Source organism: Mirounga leonina, unplaced genomic scaffold (assembly GCF_011800145.1).
Source record: "Mirounga leonina isolate KUSES-001 unplaced genomic scaffold, KU_Mleo_1.0 Mir_106, whole genome shotgun sequence".
Lineage (NCBI taxonomy): Eukaryota > Metazoa > Chordata > Mammalia > Carnivora > Phocidae > Mirounga > Mirounga leonina.
Window position 1 is genome coordinate 3,285,537 of NW_023270232.1, and position 20,260 is coordinate 3,305,796.

Genomic DNA, 20,260 nt, shown 5'->3' on the forward strand with positions numbered 1-20,260 from the left:
TGTCACAAAGAGGAATGATAAATATGGTTAGACCAGGGAACAAACCATGACTAATTCTCTGGTACAAAGAATCCTGCCTTATAAGGCAGAATCTTTCTTGCTGAATTGCAATTTTACAGAGACCTGAATCTTTTCCAGGAGAAGAAACTTTTTATATGTGTTTAATAGGTTTGGAGGCCTGGGCGCCTGGGTGGCTCAGTTGGTTAAGCAACTGCCTTCGGCTCAGGTCATGATCCTGGAGTCCCTGGATCGAGTCCCTCATCGGGCTCCCTGCTCAGCAGGGAGTCTGCTTCTCCCTCTGACCCTCTTCCCTCTCATGCTCTCTGTCTCTCATTCTCTCTCTCGCAAATAAATAAAATCTTAAAAAAAAAAAAAATAGGTTTGGAGGCCTTTTAAGGGGTAGGGTTGGAGATAAAAGGCAAATCCCATCAAGTCAGAGAAGAGTTGATGATGTTTTGACTCTTTGAACCCTGCCCACCCTAATCCACAACAATTCATCTGTGGCTTTGGTACAGAACTTGGTTAGTACTACAAATTTCTAGGAAGCTCTGCTACATTTGGAAGCAAAATGGGAAGTAAACAAAATTTGTCTTTGCTATTCTCTGCCATCTCCCTCGTTTGCTATGTCTTCTTGTATTCCTTTCTTTTTTCCTACCTTTTTGTCTATTTTGAAATTTTTTTTTAATTCTTCAAAAATCAATGTTTTTGTTTACTATACTCTTTTTCCAGGTCTCATTCTTAATATCCCTTCAGGAAGCCAGCCTGGGGGTTAATAAAATGAAGAGTTCTAGGTACACAATATAAAACCAAGTACAGTTTAATTTCCCTCACTTGGTCCCTCTTATCATATCCCTACAAGTTCCTTTCCCTCTTTTTCCATCAGTCTTTGGTCCATGACTTTCTTTCTACTCTACCATCCTCTTTCCACTTCCCTCCACTTCCCCTTCCATCTTTTCCAAGTAGAAAAAAATGATTATTAGAATATAAGGATAACTGGAGTTGTGTAATACAAAAGGATTGACAGTATGTTATGTGTACAGTTAAGTTCATTTCATAAGGATTTGTCCCTTTGAGTTTAAGACACTGCGTTGTGTGAATAAATTTCACTAGAACCATGGTTACTAAATATAAAACTCAGAAGATTGTGAAGATAAAGTTTTATGCATTTTCTTAGCTGTCTAAAGATATTATTTCAAAAATCCTTTTGTGTTTTTGTATATACTAAACAATTTGCATGAGAGAAAGAGAGGTGGAGAGAACCAGCCCTGTTTTGCCTCTCACCAGGTACCTACTTTCAAAGGTATTTTTTTATTATTATTTTTTTTATTATGTTATGTGAATCACCATACATTACATCATTAGTTTTTCATGTAGTGTTCCATGATTCATTGTTTGCATATAACACCCAGTGCTCCATTCAGTACGTGCCCTCTTTAATACCCATCTCCAGGCTAACACATCCCCCCACTCCTCTCCCCTCTAGAACCCTCAGTTTGTTTCTCAGAGTCCATAGTCTCTCATGGTTCATCTCAAAGGTATTTTTAAGCCCTGGGTCTGGCATGCCTAGACATCCTCACCTTCCTATCCCCCAGCCTGGCTCCCTGCAGGGGTACCGGGAATGAGACCTGGGAAACGCCCAGGTCTGGAGTCAGACTGATTTAGATTTGAAGCCCATCTTTGTCTTATTAGCCCAGTGACCTTAGACAAGTTATTTAACTCTCTTAACCACTTTTTCACCTTAAAATGGTGCTCATAAAACCAACCCCATTGTATTGTTATAAACATTTGATGATCTGATCCATAAATGTTTAATCACAATATGTGGCATACAATTGCCATTTAATAAACAGTATATATGATTTATATATACCTAAGTGTACACACATTTACACCCCATGTGCCCATCTTTTCTTCACCCACATATGCAATTTACTTATCTGTCCTCAATGCCATTCAGGCAGAGTCCTGCCCTTCTGCCCTTGAAGCATTCACATTTTTCCAAATTCACAATTAGCTAATGCGAAAATCTAATCAATGGAAATGTGCTAACAAGAAAGGATGAGAGAAGAGGACAGTGACTACTGCCTGCCAACTCAAATATCCCTCAGGGGTAAAATATGGCTCTTGGAAACAAAACTGTACTAAAAATTGCATAGGCCAGAGCAGTGACTTATGGTGTGAATTTTAAGTAGCACCATCTGGGAGATTCCTGTATTAGCTCTATGTAACCGTGACCACTTCCTTTACATGTGCTAATATGTAAGCCATCACTAATTTTAAAATAAATAAATAAAACTTAAATGGATATTGTGTCCTTTTTCATATAAATTAAAGTACATGCAGAGATGCTCCATTTACCCCAGAACATCCTACAAAATAAATATAACTCGCAGGAAAATAGGGCAATGGGAAGGCTAAATGCCCATGTAATATCGGTGATAAAGCAAAACCCAGAACACAATTCCCTTTTCAAGTCAATATTTCTAGACCTGACTTCATAAAGTGTAACTAAAAAAAGAAGCACAGCTTTGAAAACTTCATCCAAAAGATCAAAAATCTGTGAATTAGACAATCACAAGAGAGTCACACCTTTTGCCACACTAACAGGAAAGACTTAAATAATGGACTCAGTGGCTGGCCATGCGAGACAGCCACTTAGTCATTTTTCTAGACACTATCCATCATTGAACACATTCCCGAATTTCATGCAACCTAATTTAAACTTCTATCTGGCTGTTCTGATCGGAATAAACATGCAATCAGGTAAAAGCTTGACAACCCTGACGCCTAGTGGCTATGAGGAAATTGGTGAAGATCAGCTTGGGAAAATTAGCTAGCTAGTTACTATGGCAGCATCTCACAAATATATAAAATTTAGTGATTACTAATATTTTTTTAAAAAATACTAATTCTGAAAGCAACTCTATAAAAGTCTATTTTTGTTCTGTACTTATTGAGAGGTCTATACAAGGAGGCTAAAAGCCTTGCATTTGTAAAGTATATTTTCCTTCCCCCTTACACATTTAGCAAAATTCCACTAATCTTCAGAGATCAAACAAGAAAACTAAAGGTTGATTCATACTTTGGCGTATTCGTGATTCTTTCCCTCAAATTTGTATGTACATCTATATCCTTTTCCTGGTCATCAGGTGATTTTTCTCAAGTATCCCCTTGTCAAATATAAAAGCCATCTGGCCAAGCCATCACAGAGGTTTCCTTTATGACACTGAGGTGTCCTTAGTCAAAGGGTAGTTATAGCTTCACAAACCAGCAGGAGTTTTCTTTAAGAGAGGGATAAGGACACATGTGGAGACCCCCAAACTGCACATCCAAAAGCAAGGGCCACAACGAATGCTTCAGGAAGCCATATGAACACAGCAGGTCGCACAGCACAGCACAACCTATTTCTGCCCTAAACATTAGAAGATAAGTCTCCCCAGATCCACTTAAACCTGACAGGCAGGATGGCAGGAAGCATAAAGTGTTATCTCCTCCACCAAGGAGAGTTCTTACTCCTACCTGCTGACGTTTGAAGGCTAAATAATCCAGATTTTCCAGCTCCTTCCCAAGCTTCTGGTAGGTTTTCTGGAGGTCAGATTTATTGGAAACATTTTTGAGAGACTCAAATGTTCTTTGAAACTGAAATTGAAAACAAAAGTAAATCATTAGGCTAGCAGGACATTTTTCTCAAATGCCTAACTATCTAAAACAGAGAAATAGTCCAGATTGAGCCTCAGTTTCTCTCATTCATAATCCAGAGAGAACAAATGCTAATTGTCTTTCAATGAAATAACAAAGACTGATTATAAAGAATTAGAAACTGTATCATAAGTATAACCAACATTATTGCATGAATGGGAAGCGTGTTTAGTCCTCATTCCAACAAAAGAGCATACCTCATTAAAAAAAATAAAAAAACAACTGTGTTTTAGCATGTACTGCTACTTCTTTTTTTTTTTTAATTTTATTCTTATGTTAATCCCCATACATTACATCATTAGTTTTAGACGAAGTGTTCCATGATTCATTGTTTGTGCACAACACCCAATGCTCCATGCAGAATGTGCCCTCCTCAATACCCACCACCAGGCTAACCCATCCTCCCACCCCCCTCCCCTCTAGAACCCTCAGTTTGTTTTTCAGAGTCTATCGTCTCTCATGGTTCGTCTACCCCTCCGATTTCCCCTGCCCCATTCTTCCCCTGTACTGCTACTTCTAACAAAAAAAAAATTGTGATGAATGTATAATTTCAAATCATAATGAGGAAGTACTAAAGGAGCTCTCACATTCCAATCATGGAAACAAATATATATAAAGGTAGCTGCTTGCCTCTATAGAAATATCTATGCAAAATAAGCACCCCACAAACTTCAGCCAGGAAGATCTCTCAGATCTTATATTTTGAGAAGGAAAGAAAACTAACATTTTGGTGATCAAAGCATATGTAGCACGTTCAGCAAACATTTATTCATTTCTGCTCTATAACGCAGATGAGTTATAAAATCAGTTCTGCTGAATCAGAATGCTTCTTTTCATTTTTAAGTCAGATACTAGATAAACACAAAGGAGACAAATTGCAGTGGATCACAGAATACTGTTCTGCTGCTAATAATTAATTAAACAAAGGGAGCTCACAAGAAATTCAATTCTTGGTTTTTTTTAGTAAATTAGAACATACTTTGGAAGATCAGTGATTGAAAATGTCAAGTAATGTTACTTGCAATGACATTTGCATTTGCTCTCTCTTCATGTCATTTATTTCCCGTATTCTCACTGCATGCCTTTAGACAGATTTCTACAGATAGAGACTTCACCATCTTAAACACACCAGAATTCCACGGACTATGATGCTATGAGACAGGCTAATAAGATTTTATAGAATATTATTAAGTTTCCAGGGAAATGATTTGACCTTACTATTCAAATTCTATGGAATAAGTCATATTATAATGGCATCCTACTGAATTAAATCCTCAATTTCATGAAAGCAACATGTTTATCTCAATCCAAGGTGACAGAGGAAAAAGAAATGGAAAATAACAGTGCTAAGCTTCCACAGCACTATAGCAAATTAAATTCAACAAATAATCTTTTAGAACCTACTATGCACAAGGTACTACTATGAATATTAAGCATATTTCCTGCCCTAAAGGAACTTATAAACGACTCAGGAACTAGACATGAAACTCAGAAGTGGGAAAGACATTTACTGAGTGCCTGCTCAGTGCCAGATACTTTGTGCTTTCCAACTTAATCCTATTTCACTCCCCATTCTACAAGTAAGTACTCTGGGACTCAGAGTATAAACCGGGTTTTTACTACAATATTTGTGCTCTTCCTACTATACTACTAACTTTAACACAAGGTAAAGTAGTAAAGAGAATACAAAAAAAAAAAAAAAAGAGAGAGAGAGAGAGAGATAAAAGCAACATGTGGTAAAACAGAAAAAAACTAGGTATAGCAATTGAGGGACTCAGGCCACATAGAACACATGAAGAGATCTGAATTGGGCTTCAAATGGAAGGACAAGTTCTCAGAGCCTTAAATGGGAACAGATTCTACCCATCAGTTTAAACAAAGTCTGCTCGGTTTCCCCATTTTATAGCATAGTAAACAAATTTCTCTTGACGTAATTGTAATGACTTTTATATTAACTATCGTGTTGTATGATCATTTCTGTGCCTTGCCCATTTCTTGGTCCCTTCTCACTACATTCAAATCAAAATACCAAATCTAATATTCTAAACAATTTAAGTAATTTTACTGACAATATAAACTATTTTACCAATCAGTTTAATCCTAAGCACTTTATTTTCCCTAAAAAAATTAGTTCTACTTCTTAAATATTACTTCTTCACATTTATTTCTGTGAACTTTATATAGTTCCAAATAGGAATTCTAGGGTAAACACATTTATAAGTCTTAAAAATAAAAAAAACAGGGGCGCCTGGGTGTCTCAGCTGATTAAGTGACTGCCTTCAGCCCAAGTCATGATCTCAGGGTCCTGGGATCGAGCCCCACATCAGGCTCCCTGCTTGATGGGAAGCCTGCTTCTCCCTTCCCCACTCCCCCTGTTTGTGTTCCCTCTCTCGCTGTCTCTCTCTGTGTCAAATAAATAAATAAAATCTTAAAAATAAAATAAAATTAAGCTAAATTAAAATTAAAATTAAAAAAACATAAAAACCAAGCAATATGTCCATGGCCAAAGAAGAAAGGGAGACAACCCAGCAAGAATATATCACCACAAAATATTTCTATGAAAAATCAGTTTGTGTAAAGTGGAGACTTTAAAGTTTGAACTTTCATTATCAAGACTTACACTCTCCATTTATTGATACTAAATAGCTCAAAGTACTCAAACTATGATGATTCATTTATTTAAGTAGGTTTTTTTCCCATACAACAACAAATAATTTGTCAAGGAGAGGTCATACAATATCTGTTAGTGTACTTTAGATTAGATCCCTATTAAACACACCCCATCTCTCTCTGCCCATATATATACTTAAAGATGCTAAAGAGTAAAAGCAATAATTTTACCTTGCAGATAAAGCTGACATGCAAAAGATAAAAATAAGACAGTGATTAAAATGAGGTTTAGATTTTACTTTTAAAAAATTAGATGTTGACTTTATTTGAGGATTTTTCATTCCAATAGGCCACTGTGCTTGATCACTGCAATAGACCTCTTGAGATTTTCTCATTAGTTCAGTGCATTGCAATTTCATTATGTTGACTATGTCTCAAAATAAATTCTCTTGCAGTTGAAGGTAAGTTGGGAAAGGAAACAGAATTAATTGAAGAGATTTTAACATTCCTAGATTTTACTTCTTCAAACTTTTGAGTGGAAATTTAAAATAAGCAAAGAAGCCCCAATAATTTGTCAAACATTAAATTTATCCTGTGTTAATATTTTTCCCTTACTACAAAATTCAAATGTAAGATAAAAAAGCCCAATGAATAAATCTGACTTCCAAACAAGCCTAGGAATGTTGTAAAACTGCCAAAACTGAATATCAAAATGGTCTCTGAACTGGGAAACAAATGCAAATTGTGTCCTATTTGATTACCTTATCAAACATCACAGGGCAGACAGGACAAAAATGAGAAGATGCAAACATTATCTCTAAGCCCAAAACTTGCCATTAAAGTAAGCATTGTAAACACTCCCAGTGTGTTTTCTCATAAAATTCTTTTCTGTTCAGATTTTGGTTCAAGATGGCAATGTAGGAAGGTCCTGAATTCACATCCTCCCATAGACACACTGAAACTATAGTTATATATGGAACAATTTCCTCTGGTAAAAAACCTAAAAACTGGCTGAACAACCACTTCACATCAAGCAAATGAGAGGTAAACCTCAAAGGCTGAGACACAATCTCACCATAAACCCCATCTCCAGCATGGCAACCCATATTTGGGAGGAAACTCAAAACCCACAACTATTCCCTGAGTATCAAAGGGTTTGTGCACCACATCAGGCATGCCAACATTTAAGACCAACACCTGAGAAAAGCCTAAAACAAATGGCTTTGAAGACCAATGGGGCTCATGCCCACAAGATCCACAGGGCTTTGGCAACCTGAGAAATGGCTCTTAAAGAGCTGTGTGCAGGAGCGCCTAGGTGGCTGAGTCATTAAAGCGTCTGACTTGATTTCAGCTGAGGTCATGATCTCAGGATCATGAGATTGAGCCCCACAGTGGGCTGAGCACTCAGTGGGGACTCGAGATTCCATCTCTCCTCTCTCTTTCTCCCTCAAAATAAATTAATTAATCTTAAAAAAAAAAAAAAGCACTGCATGCAGACTCACCCAGCACAGAAGCAGCCCTTTGAAGATTTATTTATTTGAGAGACAACATTAAAAGGGGGAGAAACAGAGGGAAAGGTAGAGGGAGAGGGACAAGCAGACTCCCCACTGAGTGGGGAGCCCCACACGGGGCTCCATCCCAGGACCCCAAGACCATGACTTGGCCAAAGTCAGACGCTTAACTGACTGAGCCACTCAAGCGTCCCTTTTTCTTTTCTTTTCTTTTTTTTTAGATTTTATTTATTTATTGAGAGAGTGACAGAAGCAGCTGCCCTTGAAAAGCATCCCAACTTTATGTGAAAAGACTCATTTGTCAATTTTACTTTATTTATATTTTAATTTTAATTCCAGTATAGTTAACATAGGGTGTTATATTAATTTCAGGTAGACAATATAGTGATCAAGAATTCTATGCATTACTCAGTGCTCATCAAGATAAGTGTACTCAGGGTGACTGGGTGGCAGAGTTGGGTAGAGCATCTGACTTGGTTTTGGCTCAGGTCATGATCTCATAGTCATGGAATTGAGCCCCACAACAGGCTCCACACTCAGCACAGTCTGCTTAAGATTCTCTCTCTCCCATCTCCCTCTGCCCCTCCCCGCTCTCACTCTCTCTCTCAAAATAAATAAAATCTTTAAAATATCTATATCTAGATATAGATATAGATATAGATATAAGTGTACTCTTAATCTCCATCACCTGTTTCACCCATTCCCCCACCCACCTCCCTCTGGTAACCATCAGTTTGCTCTCTATAGTTAAGAGTCTGTTTTTTGGTTTTTCTCTTTTTTCCTTTGTTCGTTTGGTGTTTTTTTTTTTTTTTAAGTTTTTATTTCAATTCCAGTTAACATAAAGTGTAATATTAGCTTAAGGTGTATAATATAGTGATTCAACAATTCCATACAACACCCGGTGCTCATCACAAGTGCACTCCTTCATCCCTTTCACCTATTTCACCCACCTGCCAACCCACCTCCCTTCTGGTAGCCATCAGTTTGTTCTCTATACTTAAGAGTCTGTTTCTTGGATACCTCTTTTTTCTTTTCTTTCCCTCTGCTCGCTTGTTTTGTTTCTTAAATTCCACATATGAATGAGATCATATGGTACTTGTCTTTCTCTGACTGACTGACTTCACTTAGGATAATACTCTCTAGCTCCATCAATGTCATTGCAAATGGCAAGATTTCATTCTTTTTGATGGCTGAGGAATATTCCTATATATATACCACCTCTTCTTTATCTATTCATCAGTCCATGGACATTGGGCTTTTTCCATAGTTTGGCTATTGTTGATAACACTGCTATAACCATTGGGGTGCATATAGCCCTTTGAATTAGTATTTTTGTATTATTTGGATAAATACCTAGTAGTGCAATTGCAGGATCATAAGGTAGTTCTATTTTTAACATTTTGAGGAACCACCATACTGTTTTCCACTGTGGCTGCACCAGTTTGCATTCCCACAACAGTGCAGGAGAGCTCGTGCTCTCCTTTCCCCACAGCCTCACCAACACCTGTTGTTTCTTGTGTTGTTGATTTTAGCTATTCTGACAGGTGGGAGGTGATATTCCATTGAAGTTTTTATTTATATTTCCCTGATGATGAGTGATGTTGAGCAGCTTTTCATGTGTCTGATGGCCATCTGTATGTCTTCTTTAGAAAAATGTCTATTCACCCCGAGTTCTCAGCTCCTCCGGGGTGGAGATTGGGAGGCCACCATTTTCACTCTCCGCCTCCAAAGCTGTACCGAAAGCTTGAAGGGAACGAAAGCTCGGGAGAGCAAATCGGAGCAGATTACTTAGCCCGGACTAGGCAAGGGCGGGGCAATTCCGCCACCGGCAAAGACATTTGGAAACCACGGCAACAGGCCCCTCCCCCAGAAGATCAGCAAGAACAGCCAGCCAAGACCAACTTTACTGATCAATGAGAACAGCAGAACTCCAGCGCTAGAGGAATACTGCACATAGAATTCATGGCTTTTTTACCATGATTCTTTAGTCTTTCAAAGTTAAAGTTAATTTTTTTTTTTAACTGTCTTTTTTCTTTTTTTTTTGAATTTTTCTTTTTCCCTTTTTCAACCAACATCTTATCAATCCCTTTTTTAAGAAACATTTTAATTTTTCATTTTTAGAGTCATATTCTATCCCTTCAGAGTAGTTACCCATATTTTTGGCATATATATATAAGTTGTTCTCTCTTTAAAATTTTTTTTTAAAGATTTTATTTATTTATTTGAGAGAGAGAATGAGAGACAGAGAGCATGAGAGGGAGGAGGGTCAGAGGGAGAAGCAGACTCCCTGCCGAGCAGGGAGCCCAATACGGGACTTGATCCCGGGACTCCAGGATCATGACCTGAGCCGAAGGCAGTCGCTTAACCAACTGAGCCACCCAGGCGCCCCTGTTCTCTCTTTAAAATTTTGAGATAGTTTCTTCTAATAAATCAAAATATACCCTAAATACCTAGTGTATGGTTTTTTTCTACTCCCCTGCTGATCACATTCTCTCCCTTTTTTTTTTTAAATCCTCTTCTTTCTTTTTTCAAACAACTTCTTACAAGTCCTTTTATAAAATTTTTTATAATTTTCATCTTTACAGTCATATTCCATCCCTTCATCATATCAACCATTATTTTTGTACATATATAAGTTTTTCTTTCTTTAAAATTTTGGGAGGCACTTTCTTCTAACAGACCAAAATACACCCAAAATCTAGTGTGTGGCACTAGGTCCAGCCTGATCATATTTGATCACATTTTGTTTTTTCTGTTTTGTTTTGTTTTGTTTCTGTTTTTGTTTTTATCTTTATCTTTTTCTTTTTTTTTTTTTTCTTTTTCTTTTTTCTCTCTTTCCCTTTCTTTTCCCACTGCTTCAGGTCTTTTCTGATTTGTTTAGAGTATATTTTGTGGGGACGTTGTTACCCTGCTAGCATTTTGTTCTCTCATTCATCTATTCTCCTCTGCACAAAATGACAAGAAGGAAAAAATCACCTCAACAAAAAGAACAAGAGGTAGTACCGACTGCCAGGGACCTACTCAATACGGACATTAGTACGATGTCAGATCTAGAGTTCAGAATCATCACTTTAAAGATACTAGCTGGGCTTGAAAAAAGCATGGAAGTTATTAGAGAAACACTCTCTGGAGAAGTAAAAGAACTAAAATCTAACCAAGTCGAAATCAAAAAGGCTAATAATGAGGTGCAATCAAATATGGGGGCGCTAACTGCAGGATAAATGAGGCAGAAGAGAGAATCAGTGATATAGAAGACCAAATGATGGAAAATAAAGAAGCTGAGAAAAAGAGAGATAAACAACTACTGGATCACGAGGGCAGAATTCGAGAGATAAACGATACCATAAGATGAAACAACATTAGAATAATTGGGATCCCAGAAGAAGAAGAAAGAGAGAGAGGGGCAGAAGGTATATTGGAGCAAATTATAGCAGAGAACTTCCCTAATTTGGGGAAGGAAACAGGCATCAAAATCCAGGAAGCACAGAGAACCCCTCTCAAAATCAATAAAAATAGGTCAACACCCCGACATCTAATAGTAAAACTTATGAGTCTCAGAGACAAAGAGAAAATCCTGAAAGCAGCTCGGGACAAGAGATCTGTAACCTACAATGGTAGAAACATTAGATTGGCAACAGACCTATCCACAGAGACCTGGCAGGCCAGAAAGGACAGGCAGGATATATTCAGAGCACTAAATGAGAAAAATATGCAGCCAAAAATACCATATCCAGCTAGGCTGTCATTGAAAATAGAAGGAGAGATAAAAAGCTTCCAGGACAAACAAAAATTAAAGGAATTTGCAAACACGAGACCAGCCCTACAAGAAATATTGAAAGGGGTCCTCTAAGCAAAGAGAGAGCCTAAAAGCAACATAGACCAGAAAGGAACACAGACAATATACAGTAACAGTCACCTTACAGGCAATACAATGGCACTAAATTCCTATCTTTCAATAGTTACCCTGAATGTAAATGGGCTAAATGCCCCAATCAAAAGACGCAGGCTATCAGATTGGATTAAAAAACAAGACCCATCAATATGCTGTCTGCAAGAGACTCATTTTAGACCCAAAGACACCCCCAGGTTGAAAGTGAGGGAGTGGAAAACCATTTACCATGCTAATGGACACCAAAAGAAAGCTGGGGTGGCAATCCTTCTATCAGACAAATTAGATTTTAAACCAAAGACTGTAATAAGAGATGAGGAAGGACACTATATCCTACTTAAAGGGTCTATCCAACAAGAAGATCTAAAAATTTTACATATCTATGCCCCTAACATGGGAGCAGCCAATTCTATAAGCCAATTAATAACAAAAGCAAAGAAACACATCGACAACAATACAATAATAGTGGGGGACTTTAACACCCCCCTCACTGAAATGAACAGATCGTCTAAGCAAAAGATCAACAAGGAAATAAAGACTTTAAATGACACACTGGACCAAATGGACTTCACAGACATATTCAAAACATTCCATCCCAAAGCAACGGAATACACATTCTTCTCTAGTGCCCATGGAACATTCTCCAGAATCGATCACATCCTAGGTCATAAATCAGGTCTCAACCGGTACCAAAAGATTGGGATCATTCCCGGCATATTTTCAGACCACAGTGCTTTGAAATTAGAACTCAATCACAAGAGGAAAGTCGGACAGAACTCAAATACATGGAGGCTAAAGAGCATCCTACTGAAGAATGAATGGGTCCACCAGGAAATTAAAGAAGAATTTAAAAAATTCATGGAAACCAATGAAAATGAAAACACAACTGTTCAAAATCTTTGGGAGGCAACAAAGGCAGTCCTAAGAGGAAAGTATATAGCAATACAAGCCTTTCTCAAGAAACAAGAAAGGTCTCAAATACACAACCTAACCCTACACCTAAAGGAGCTGGAGAAAGAACAGCAAATAAAGCCTAAACCCAGCAGGAGAAGAGAAATAATAAAGATCAGAGCAGAAATCAATGAAATAGAAACCAAAAGAACAGTAGAACAGATGAAAGAAACTAAGAGCTGGTTCTTTGAAAGAATTAACAAGATTGAGAAACCCCTGGCCAGACTTATCAAAAAGAAAAGAGAAATGACCCAAATCAACAAAATCATGAATGAAAGAGGAGAGATCACAACCAACACCAAAGAAATAGAAACAATTATAAGAACATATTATGAGCAACTCTATGCCAGCAAATTAGATAACCTGGAAGAAATGGATGCATTTCTAGAGATGTATCAACTACCAAAACTGAACCAGGAAGAAATAGAAAACCTGAACAGACCGATAACCACTAAGGAGATTGAAGCAGTCATCAAAAATCTCCCAACAAACAAAAGCCCAGGGCCAGACGGCTTCCCAGGGGAATTCTACCAAACATTTCAAGAAGAATTAATACCTATTCTTCTGAAACTGTTCCAAAAAATAGAAATGGAAGGAAAACTTCCAAACTCATTTTATGAGGCCACCATTACCTTGATCCCCAAACCAGACAAAGACCCCATCAAAAAGGAGAATTACAGACCAATATCCCTGATGAACATGGATGCAAAAATTCTCACCAAAATACTAGCCAATAGGATCCAACAGTACATTAAAAGGATTATTCACCACGACCAAGTGGGATTTATCCCTGGGCTGCAAGGTTGGTTCAACATCTGCAAATCAATCAACGTGATACAATACATTAACAAAAGAAAGAACAAGAATCATATGATCCTCTCAATAGATGCAGAAAAAACATTTGACAAAGTACAGCATCCTTTCTTGATCAAAACTCTTCAGAGTATAGGCATAGAGGGTACATACCTCAATATCATAAAAGCCATCTAGGAAAAACCTATAGCAAATATCATTCTCAATGCGGAAAAACTGAGAGCTTTCCCCCTAAGGTCAGGAATGTGGCAGGGATGTCCACTATCACCACTGCTATTCAACATAGTATTGGAAGTCCTAGCCACAGCAATCAGACAACAAAAAGAAATCAAAGGCATCCAAATCGGCAAAGAAGAAGTCAAACTCTCACTCTTTGCAGATGATATGATACTTTATGTGGAAAACCCCAAAGACTCCACCCCAAAACTGCTAGAACTCATACAGGAATTCAGTAAAGGGGCAGGATATAAAATCAATGCACAGAAGTCAGTGGCATTCCTATATACCAAAAACAAGACAGAAGAAAGAGAAATTAAGGAGTCAATCCCATTTACAATTGCACCCAAAACCATAAGATACCTAGGAATAAATCTAACCAAAGAGGCAATGATCTGTACTCAGAAAACTATAAAATACTCATGAAAGAAATTGAGGAAGACACAAAGAAATGGAAAAACGTTCCATGCTCATGGATTGGAAGAACAAATATTGTGAAGATGTCAATGCTACCTAGAGCAATCTACACATTCAATGCAATCCCCATCAAAATACCATCCACTTTTTTCAAAGAAATGGAATAAACAATCCTAAAATTTGTATGGAACCAGAAAAGACCCCGAATAGCCAGAGGAATGTTGAAAAAGAAAAGCAAAGCTGGTGGCATCACAATTCCAGACTTCCAGCTCTATTACAAAGCTGTCATCAAGACAGTATGGTACTGGCACAAAAACAGACACATAGATCAATGGAACAGAATAGAGAGCCCAGAAATGGACCCTCAACTCTATAGTCAACTAATCTTTGACAAAGCAGGAAAGAATGTCCAATAGAAAAAAGACAGTCTCTTCAACAAATGGTGTTGGGACAATTGGACAGCCACATGCAGAAGAATGAAACTGGACCATTTCCTTACACCACACACAAAAATAGACTCCAAACGGTTGAAAGACCTCCATGTGAGACAGGAGTCCATCAAAATCCTAAAGGAGAACACAGGCAGCAACCTCTTTGACCTCAGTCACAGCAACTTCTTCCTAGAAACATCGCCAAAGGCAAGGGAAGCAAGGGCAAAAATGAACTATTGGGACTTCATCAAGATAAAAAGCTTTTGCACAGCAAAAGAAACAGTCAACAAAACCAAAAGACAACCGACAGAATGGGAGAAGATATTTGCAAATGACCTATCAGATAAAGGGCTAGTATCCAAAATCTATAAAGAACTCATCAAACTGAACACCCAAAGAACACAGAATCCAATCAAGAAATGGGCAGAAGACATGAACAGACATTTTTCCAAAGAAGACATCCAAATGGCCAACAGACACATGAAAAAGGGCTCAACATCACTCGGCATCAGGGAAATCCAAATCAAAACCTCAATGAGATACCACCTCACACCCGTCAGAATGGCTAAAATTAACAAGTCAGGAAACAACAGATGTTGGCGGGGATGCAGAGAAAGGGGAACCCTCCTACACTGTTGGTGGGAATGCAAGCTGGTGCAGCCACTCTGGAAAACAGTATGGAGGTTCCTCTAAAAGTTGAAAATAGAGCTACCATATGATCCAGCAATTCCACTACTGGGTATTTACCCCAAAGATACAAACATAGGGATCCAAAAGGGTACAGGCACCCCGATGTTTATAGCAGCAATGTCCACAATAGCCAAACTGTGGAAAGAGACAAGATGTCCATCAACAGATGAATGGATAAAGAAGTTGTGGTATATATATACAATGGAATATAATGCAGCCATCAAAAGGAATGAGACCTTGCCATTTGCAACGACGTGGATGGAACTGGAGGATATTATGCTGAGCGAAATAAGTCAAACAGAGAAAGACATGTATCATATGACCTCATTGATATGAGGAATTCTTAATCTCAGGAAACAAACTGAGAGTTGCTGGAGTGGGGGGTGGGATGGGAGGGATGGCGTGACTGGATGATAGACACTGGGGAGGGTATGTGCTCTGGTAAGCGCTGTGAATTGTGCAAGACTGTTGAATCTCAGATCTGTATCTCTGAAACAAATAATGCAATATATGTTAAGAAAAAAAAAAGAAGAAGGTAACAGGAGGGGAAGAATGAAGGGGGGGAAATCGGAGGGGTAGACGAACCATGAGAGACGATGGACTCTGAAAAACAAACAGGGTTCTGGAGGGGAGGGGGGTGGGAGGATGGGTTAGCCTGGTGGTGGGTATTGAGGAGAGCACATTCTGTATGGAGCACTGGGTGTTATGCACAAGCAATGAATCATGGAACACTTCATCTAATACTAATGATGTAATGTATGGGGATTAACATAACAATAAAAATTTTAAAAAAGAAAAAATATCTATTCATGTCTTCTGCCCATTTTTAATTGGATTATTTGGTTTTAGGGTGTTGAGTTTTATATGTTCTTTATATATTTTGGATATGAGTCTTTTATCAGATGTCATTTGTAAATATCTTCTCCCATTCCACAGGCTGCCCTTTAGTTTTGTTGATTATCTCCTTCACTGTGCAGAAGCTTTTTATTTTGATGAAGTCCCAATAGTTTATTTTTGCTTTTGTTTCCATTGGCTCAGGAGACATCTAAAAAGAAGTTGCTATGGTCAATATCAAAGAAATTACTACCTGGTTCTCTTCTGGGATTTTTATGGTTTCAGGCCTCATATTTAGGTCTTTTATCCATTTTGAATTACTTTTGTGTATGGTGTAACAGTGTCATCCAGCTACATTCTTTTGCATGTTGCTGTCTAGTTTTCCCAATACCATTTGTTGAAGAGACATTCTTTTTACCCATTGGATATTCTTTCCTGCTTTGTCGAATACTAATTGACCATATGGTTGTGGGTTCATATCTGGGTTTTCTATTCTGTACCATTGATCTACATGTCTATTTTTATGCCAGTACCATACTGCTTTGATTAGTACAGCTTTGTAATATAACTTGAAGTCCAGAATTGTGATGCTTCCAGCTTTGCTATTTTTTTTCAAGGTTGCTTTGGCTAGTTGGGGCTTTTTGTGGTTCTATACAAATTTTAGGATTGTTTATTCTACTTCTGTGAAAAATGCTGTTGGTATTTTGATAGGGATTGCATTAAATGTGTAGATTGCTTTGGGTAGTATAGACATTTTAACAATATTTGTTCTTCCAATCCATGAGCATAGAATGTCTTTTAATTTCTTTGTGTCATCTTTAATTTCTTTCATCAGTGTTTTATAGTTTTCAGAGTACAGATCTCTTACCTCTTTTGGTTAGCTTTATTCCTAGGTATCTTACTGGTTTTGATGCAGGTGTAAATGGAATGATTCTTAAATTTCTGTTTCTCCTGCTTCACTATTGATGTATAGACATGCCACAGATTTGTGTATAACTTTGTATCCTGCGACTTTACTGAATTCATTTATCCATTCCAGCTGTTTTTTGGTAGAGTCTTTTGGGTTTTCTATATACAGAATCTGCAAGTAGTGAAAGTTTTACTTCTTCCTTGATGATTTGGATGCCTTTTATTTCTTTTTGTCATCTGATTGCTGTGGCTAGGACTTCCAGTGAATAAAAGTGGTGAGAGTGGACATTCCTGTCTTGTTCCTGATTGTAGAGGAAAAGCGCTCAGTTTTTCCCCATTTAGGATGCTATTAGCTGTGGGTTTTTCACATATGGCCTTTATTACTATCCCTACTTTGTTGAGGGTTTTTTTTTTTTAATTAAGAATGGGTGATGGACTCTGTCAAATACTTTCTGCATCTAATGAATGATCATGTGGTTCTTATCTCTTATTTTACAAATGTGATATATCACATTGATTGATTTGAGAATATTGAACCATCTTTGCAGCCCAGGTATAAATCCCACTTGATCATGGTAAATGATTTTTTTAATGTATTGTTGGATTCAGTTTGCTAGTTTTTTTGTTGAGAATTTATGCTTTTATGTTCATCAGAGATATTGGCCTATAGTTCTCTCTTTTGTGGTGTCTTTATCTGATTTTGGTATCAGGGTAATGCTGGCCTCATAGAATGAATTTGGGAGTTTTCCTTCCTTTTCTCTTTGTTGGGATGTTTGAGAATAGGTATCAACTCTTCTTTAGATATTTGTAGAATTCACCTGTGAAGCCATCTGGTCTTGGAATTTTGTTTGCTAGGAGTTTTTTGATTATTAATTTCTTTGCTGGTTATTGGACTGTTCAAGTTTTCTATTCCTTCCTGTTTCAGCTTTGATAGTTTATGTTTCTAGGAATTTATTCAAGATTGTCCAATTTGTTGGCATATAGTTTTCCATAATATTCTCTTAATAATTGTATTTTTGTGGTGTTGGTTGTTGTTTCTCCTCTCTCATTTGTGATTGTATTTATTTGGGTCCTTTCTCTTTATTTTTTGATAAGTCTGGCTAGAGGTTTATCAATTTTATTTTTTTCAAACAACCAGCTTCTGATTTCATTGATCTGTTCTACCGGTTTTTTAGTTTCTATATCATTTATTTCTGCTCTAATATTTATTGTTTCCTTCCCTCTTCTGGCGTTAGGCTTCGTTTGTTTTTCTTTTTCTAGTTCCTTCAGGTTAGCCTGTGTATTTGTGATTTTTCTTGCTTCCTGATGTAGGCCTGTATTACTATGTACTTCCCTCTTAGAACCACTTTTGTTGCATCCCTAAGGTTTTAGACTGCTGTGTTTTCATCTTCCTTTGTGTCCATGTATTTTACTATTTCCTCTTTCGTTTCCTGGGTTGATCCATTCATTACTTATTAGCATGTTGTTTAACCTCCATGTATTTGTGCTCTTTATAGATTTTTTCTTGTGGTTGATTTCTAGTTTCATAACATTGTGGTCAGAAAAGATGCATGGATATTCAATGTTTTTGCATTAGTTGAGAGTTTTGTAACCTAAAATGTGATCTATTCTGGAGAATGTCCCATGTGTACTTGAAAAGAATGTGTATTCTGCTGTTTTAGGATGGAATGTTCTGACTGTATCTGTTAAGTCCATCTGGCCCAGTGTGTCATTCAAAGTCATTGTTGCCTTGCTGTTTTTTGTTTACATGATCTGTCCAGTGATGTAAGTGGGTAGTTAACATCCCTTACTATTATTGTATTATTATCAATTAGTTCCTTTAGCATTGTTATTAACTGCTTTATGTATTTGAGTGCTCCCATACTGGGTGCATAAATATTCACAATTGTTATATCCCCTTTAATATTATATGGTGCTTTTCTTTGTCTCTTGTTACAGTCTTTATTTTATAGTCTAGTTTCTCCAATACAAGTATTGCTACTCCAGCTTTCTTTTGACATCTATTTGCATGATAAATGTTTCTCTATCCCCTCACTTTCAATTTGCCGGTGCCTTTAGGTCTAAAATGAGTCTTTTTTAGGCAGCATATAAATAGATCCTGTTTTTTATCCTTTCTCACACCCTATGTCTTTTGATTGGAGCATTTAGTGCATTTACATTCAACGTAACTATTGATAGATATGTATTTATTGCCATTTTACTACTTGTTTTGTAGTTGTTTCTGAAGATTTTCTCTGATCCTTTCTTGTCTTTCTCTCATTCTTTTTTTGCTGATTTTCTTTAGTGATATATTTGGATTTCTTTCTCTTTATTCTTGCATATTTATTTTATTGATTTTTTTTTTTAAGATTTATTTATTTATTTGTTAGAGAGGAAGAGAGAGTGAGCACAGCAGGGGGAGTGGCAGGCAGAGGCAGAGGGAGAAGCAGGCTCCCCGCTGAGCAAGGAGCCTGATGCAGGACTCAATCCCAGGACTCTGGGATCATGACCTGAGCCAAAGGCAGACGCTTAATCGACTGAGCCACCCAGGCATCCCAATTCTTGCATATTTAGTAGTAGTTTTTGATATATCATTACCATTAGGTTTGTATATAACCTCTTCTACAAATAGCAATCTAAATCTATATTAAGTTGATGATCATTCAAGTTTGAACCCATTCTATTCTCCTCTCCTCCACTGTTTTAGGTATATATTATTATATTTTATATCCTTTTTTATGTGAGTTCCTTGACTTAAATTTACAGAAATATTCATTTTTACAGCTTTTGTGTTTCCTGCCTAATTTATACTATCACTTTTGGTCTCTCCTTTCCACCCAGAGTCCCCTTTCATATTTTTTGCAGGGCTGCTTTAGTGGTCATGAACTACTTTAGTTTTTCTTTGTCTAGGAAACTCTTTATTGCTCCTTCTGTTGCTGAACAGAGTATTCTTGGCTAGGTTTTTCCCATTCAGAACCTTGAATGTATCATGCCACTCCCTTCTGGCTTGCCAAGTTTCCATTTAGAAATTTGCAGTTAGCCATATGGGTCTTCCCTTGTAAGATAAGGGCTTCTTTTATCTTGCTTTTAAGAGTCTTCTTTATCACTATGTTTTACAAATTTACACACAATATGTCTTGGTGTTGGCCTGCTTTTCTTGATTTTGATGGGAGTTCTCTGTGCCTCCTGGATCTGCCTATTTCCTTCCCCAGATTAGGGAAGTTTTCAGCTATTATTTCTTCACATACATTTTCTTCCCCCTTTTCTCCCTTCTTCTTCTTCTGGGATTCCTACAATACAAATGTTGATCC

At 37.4% G+C, this 20,260-nt stretch overlaps 1 protein-coding gene across 1 annotated transcript in view; it reads right to left on the minus strand.

The window, feature by feature from the left end:
- Positions 1–20,260, minus strand: part of LOC118017833 (catenin alpha-3-like) — a 1,833,615-nt gene that overhangs the window by 1,590,962 nt on the left and 222,393 nt on the right. The window contains exon 6 of the mRNA XM_035016112.1: positions 3,520–3,639. Coding sequence (XP_034872003.1) covers positions 3,520–3,639 — 120 coding nt within the window. The remainder of the gene's footprint in view (positions 1–3,519; positions 3,640–20,260) is intronic.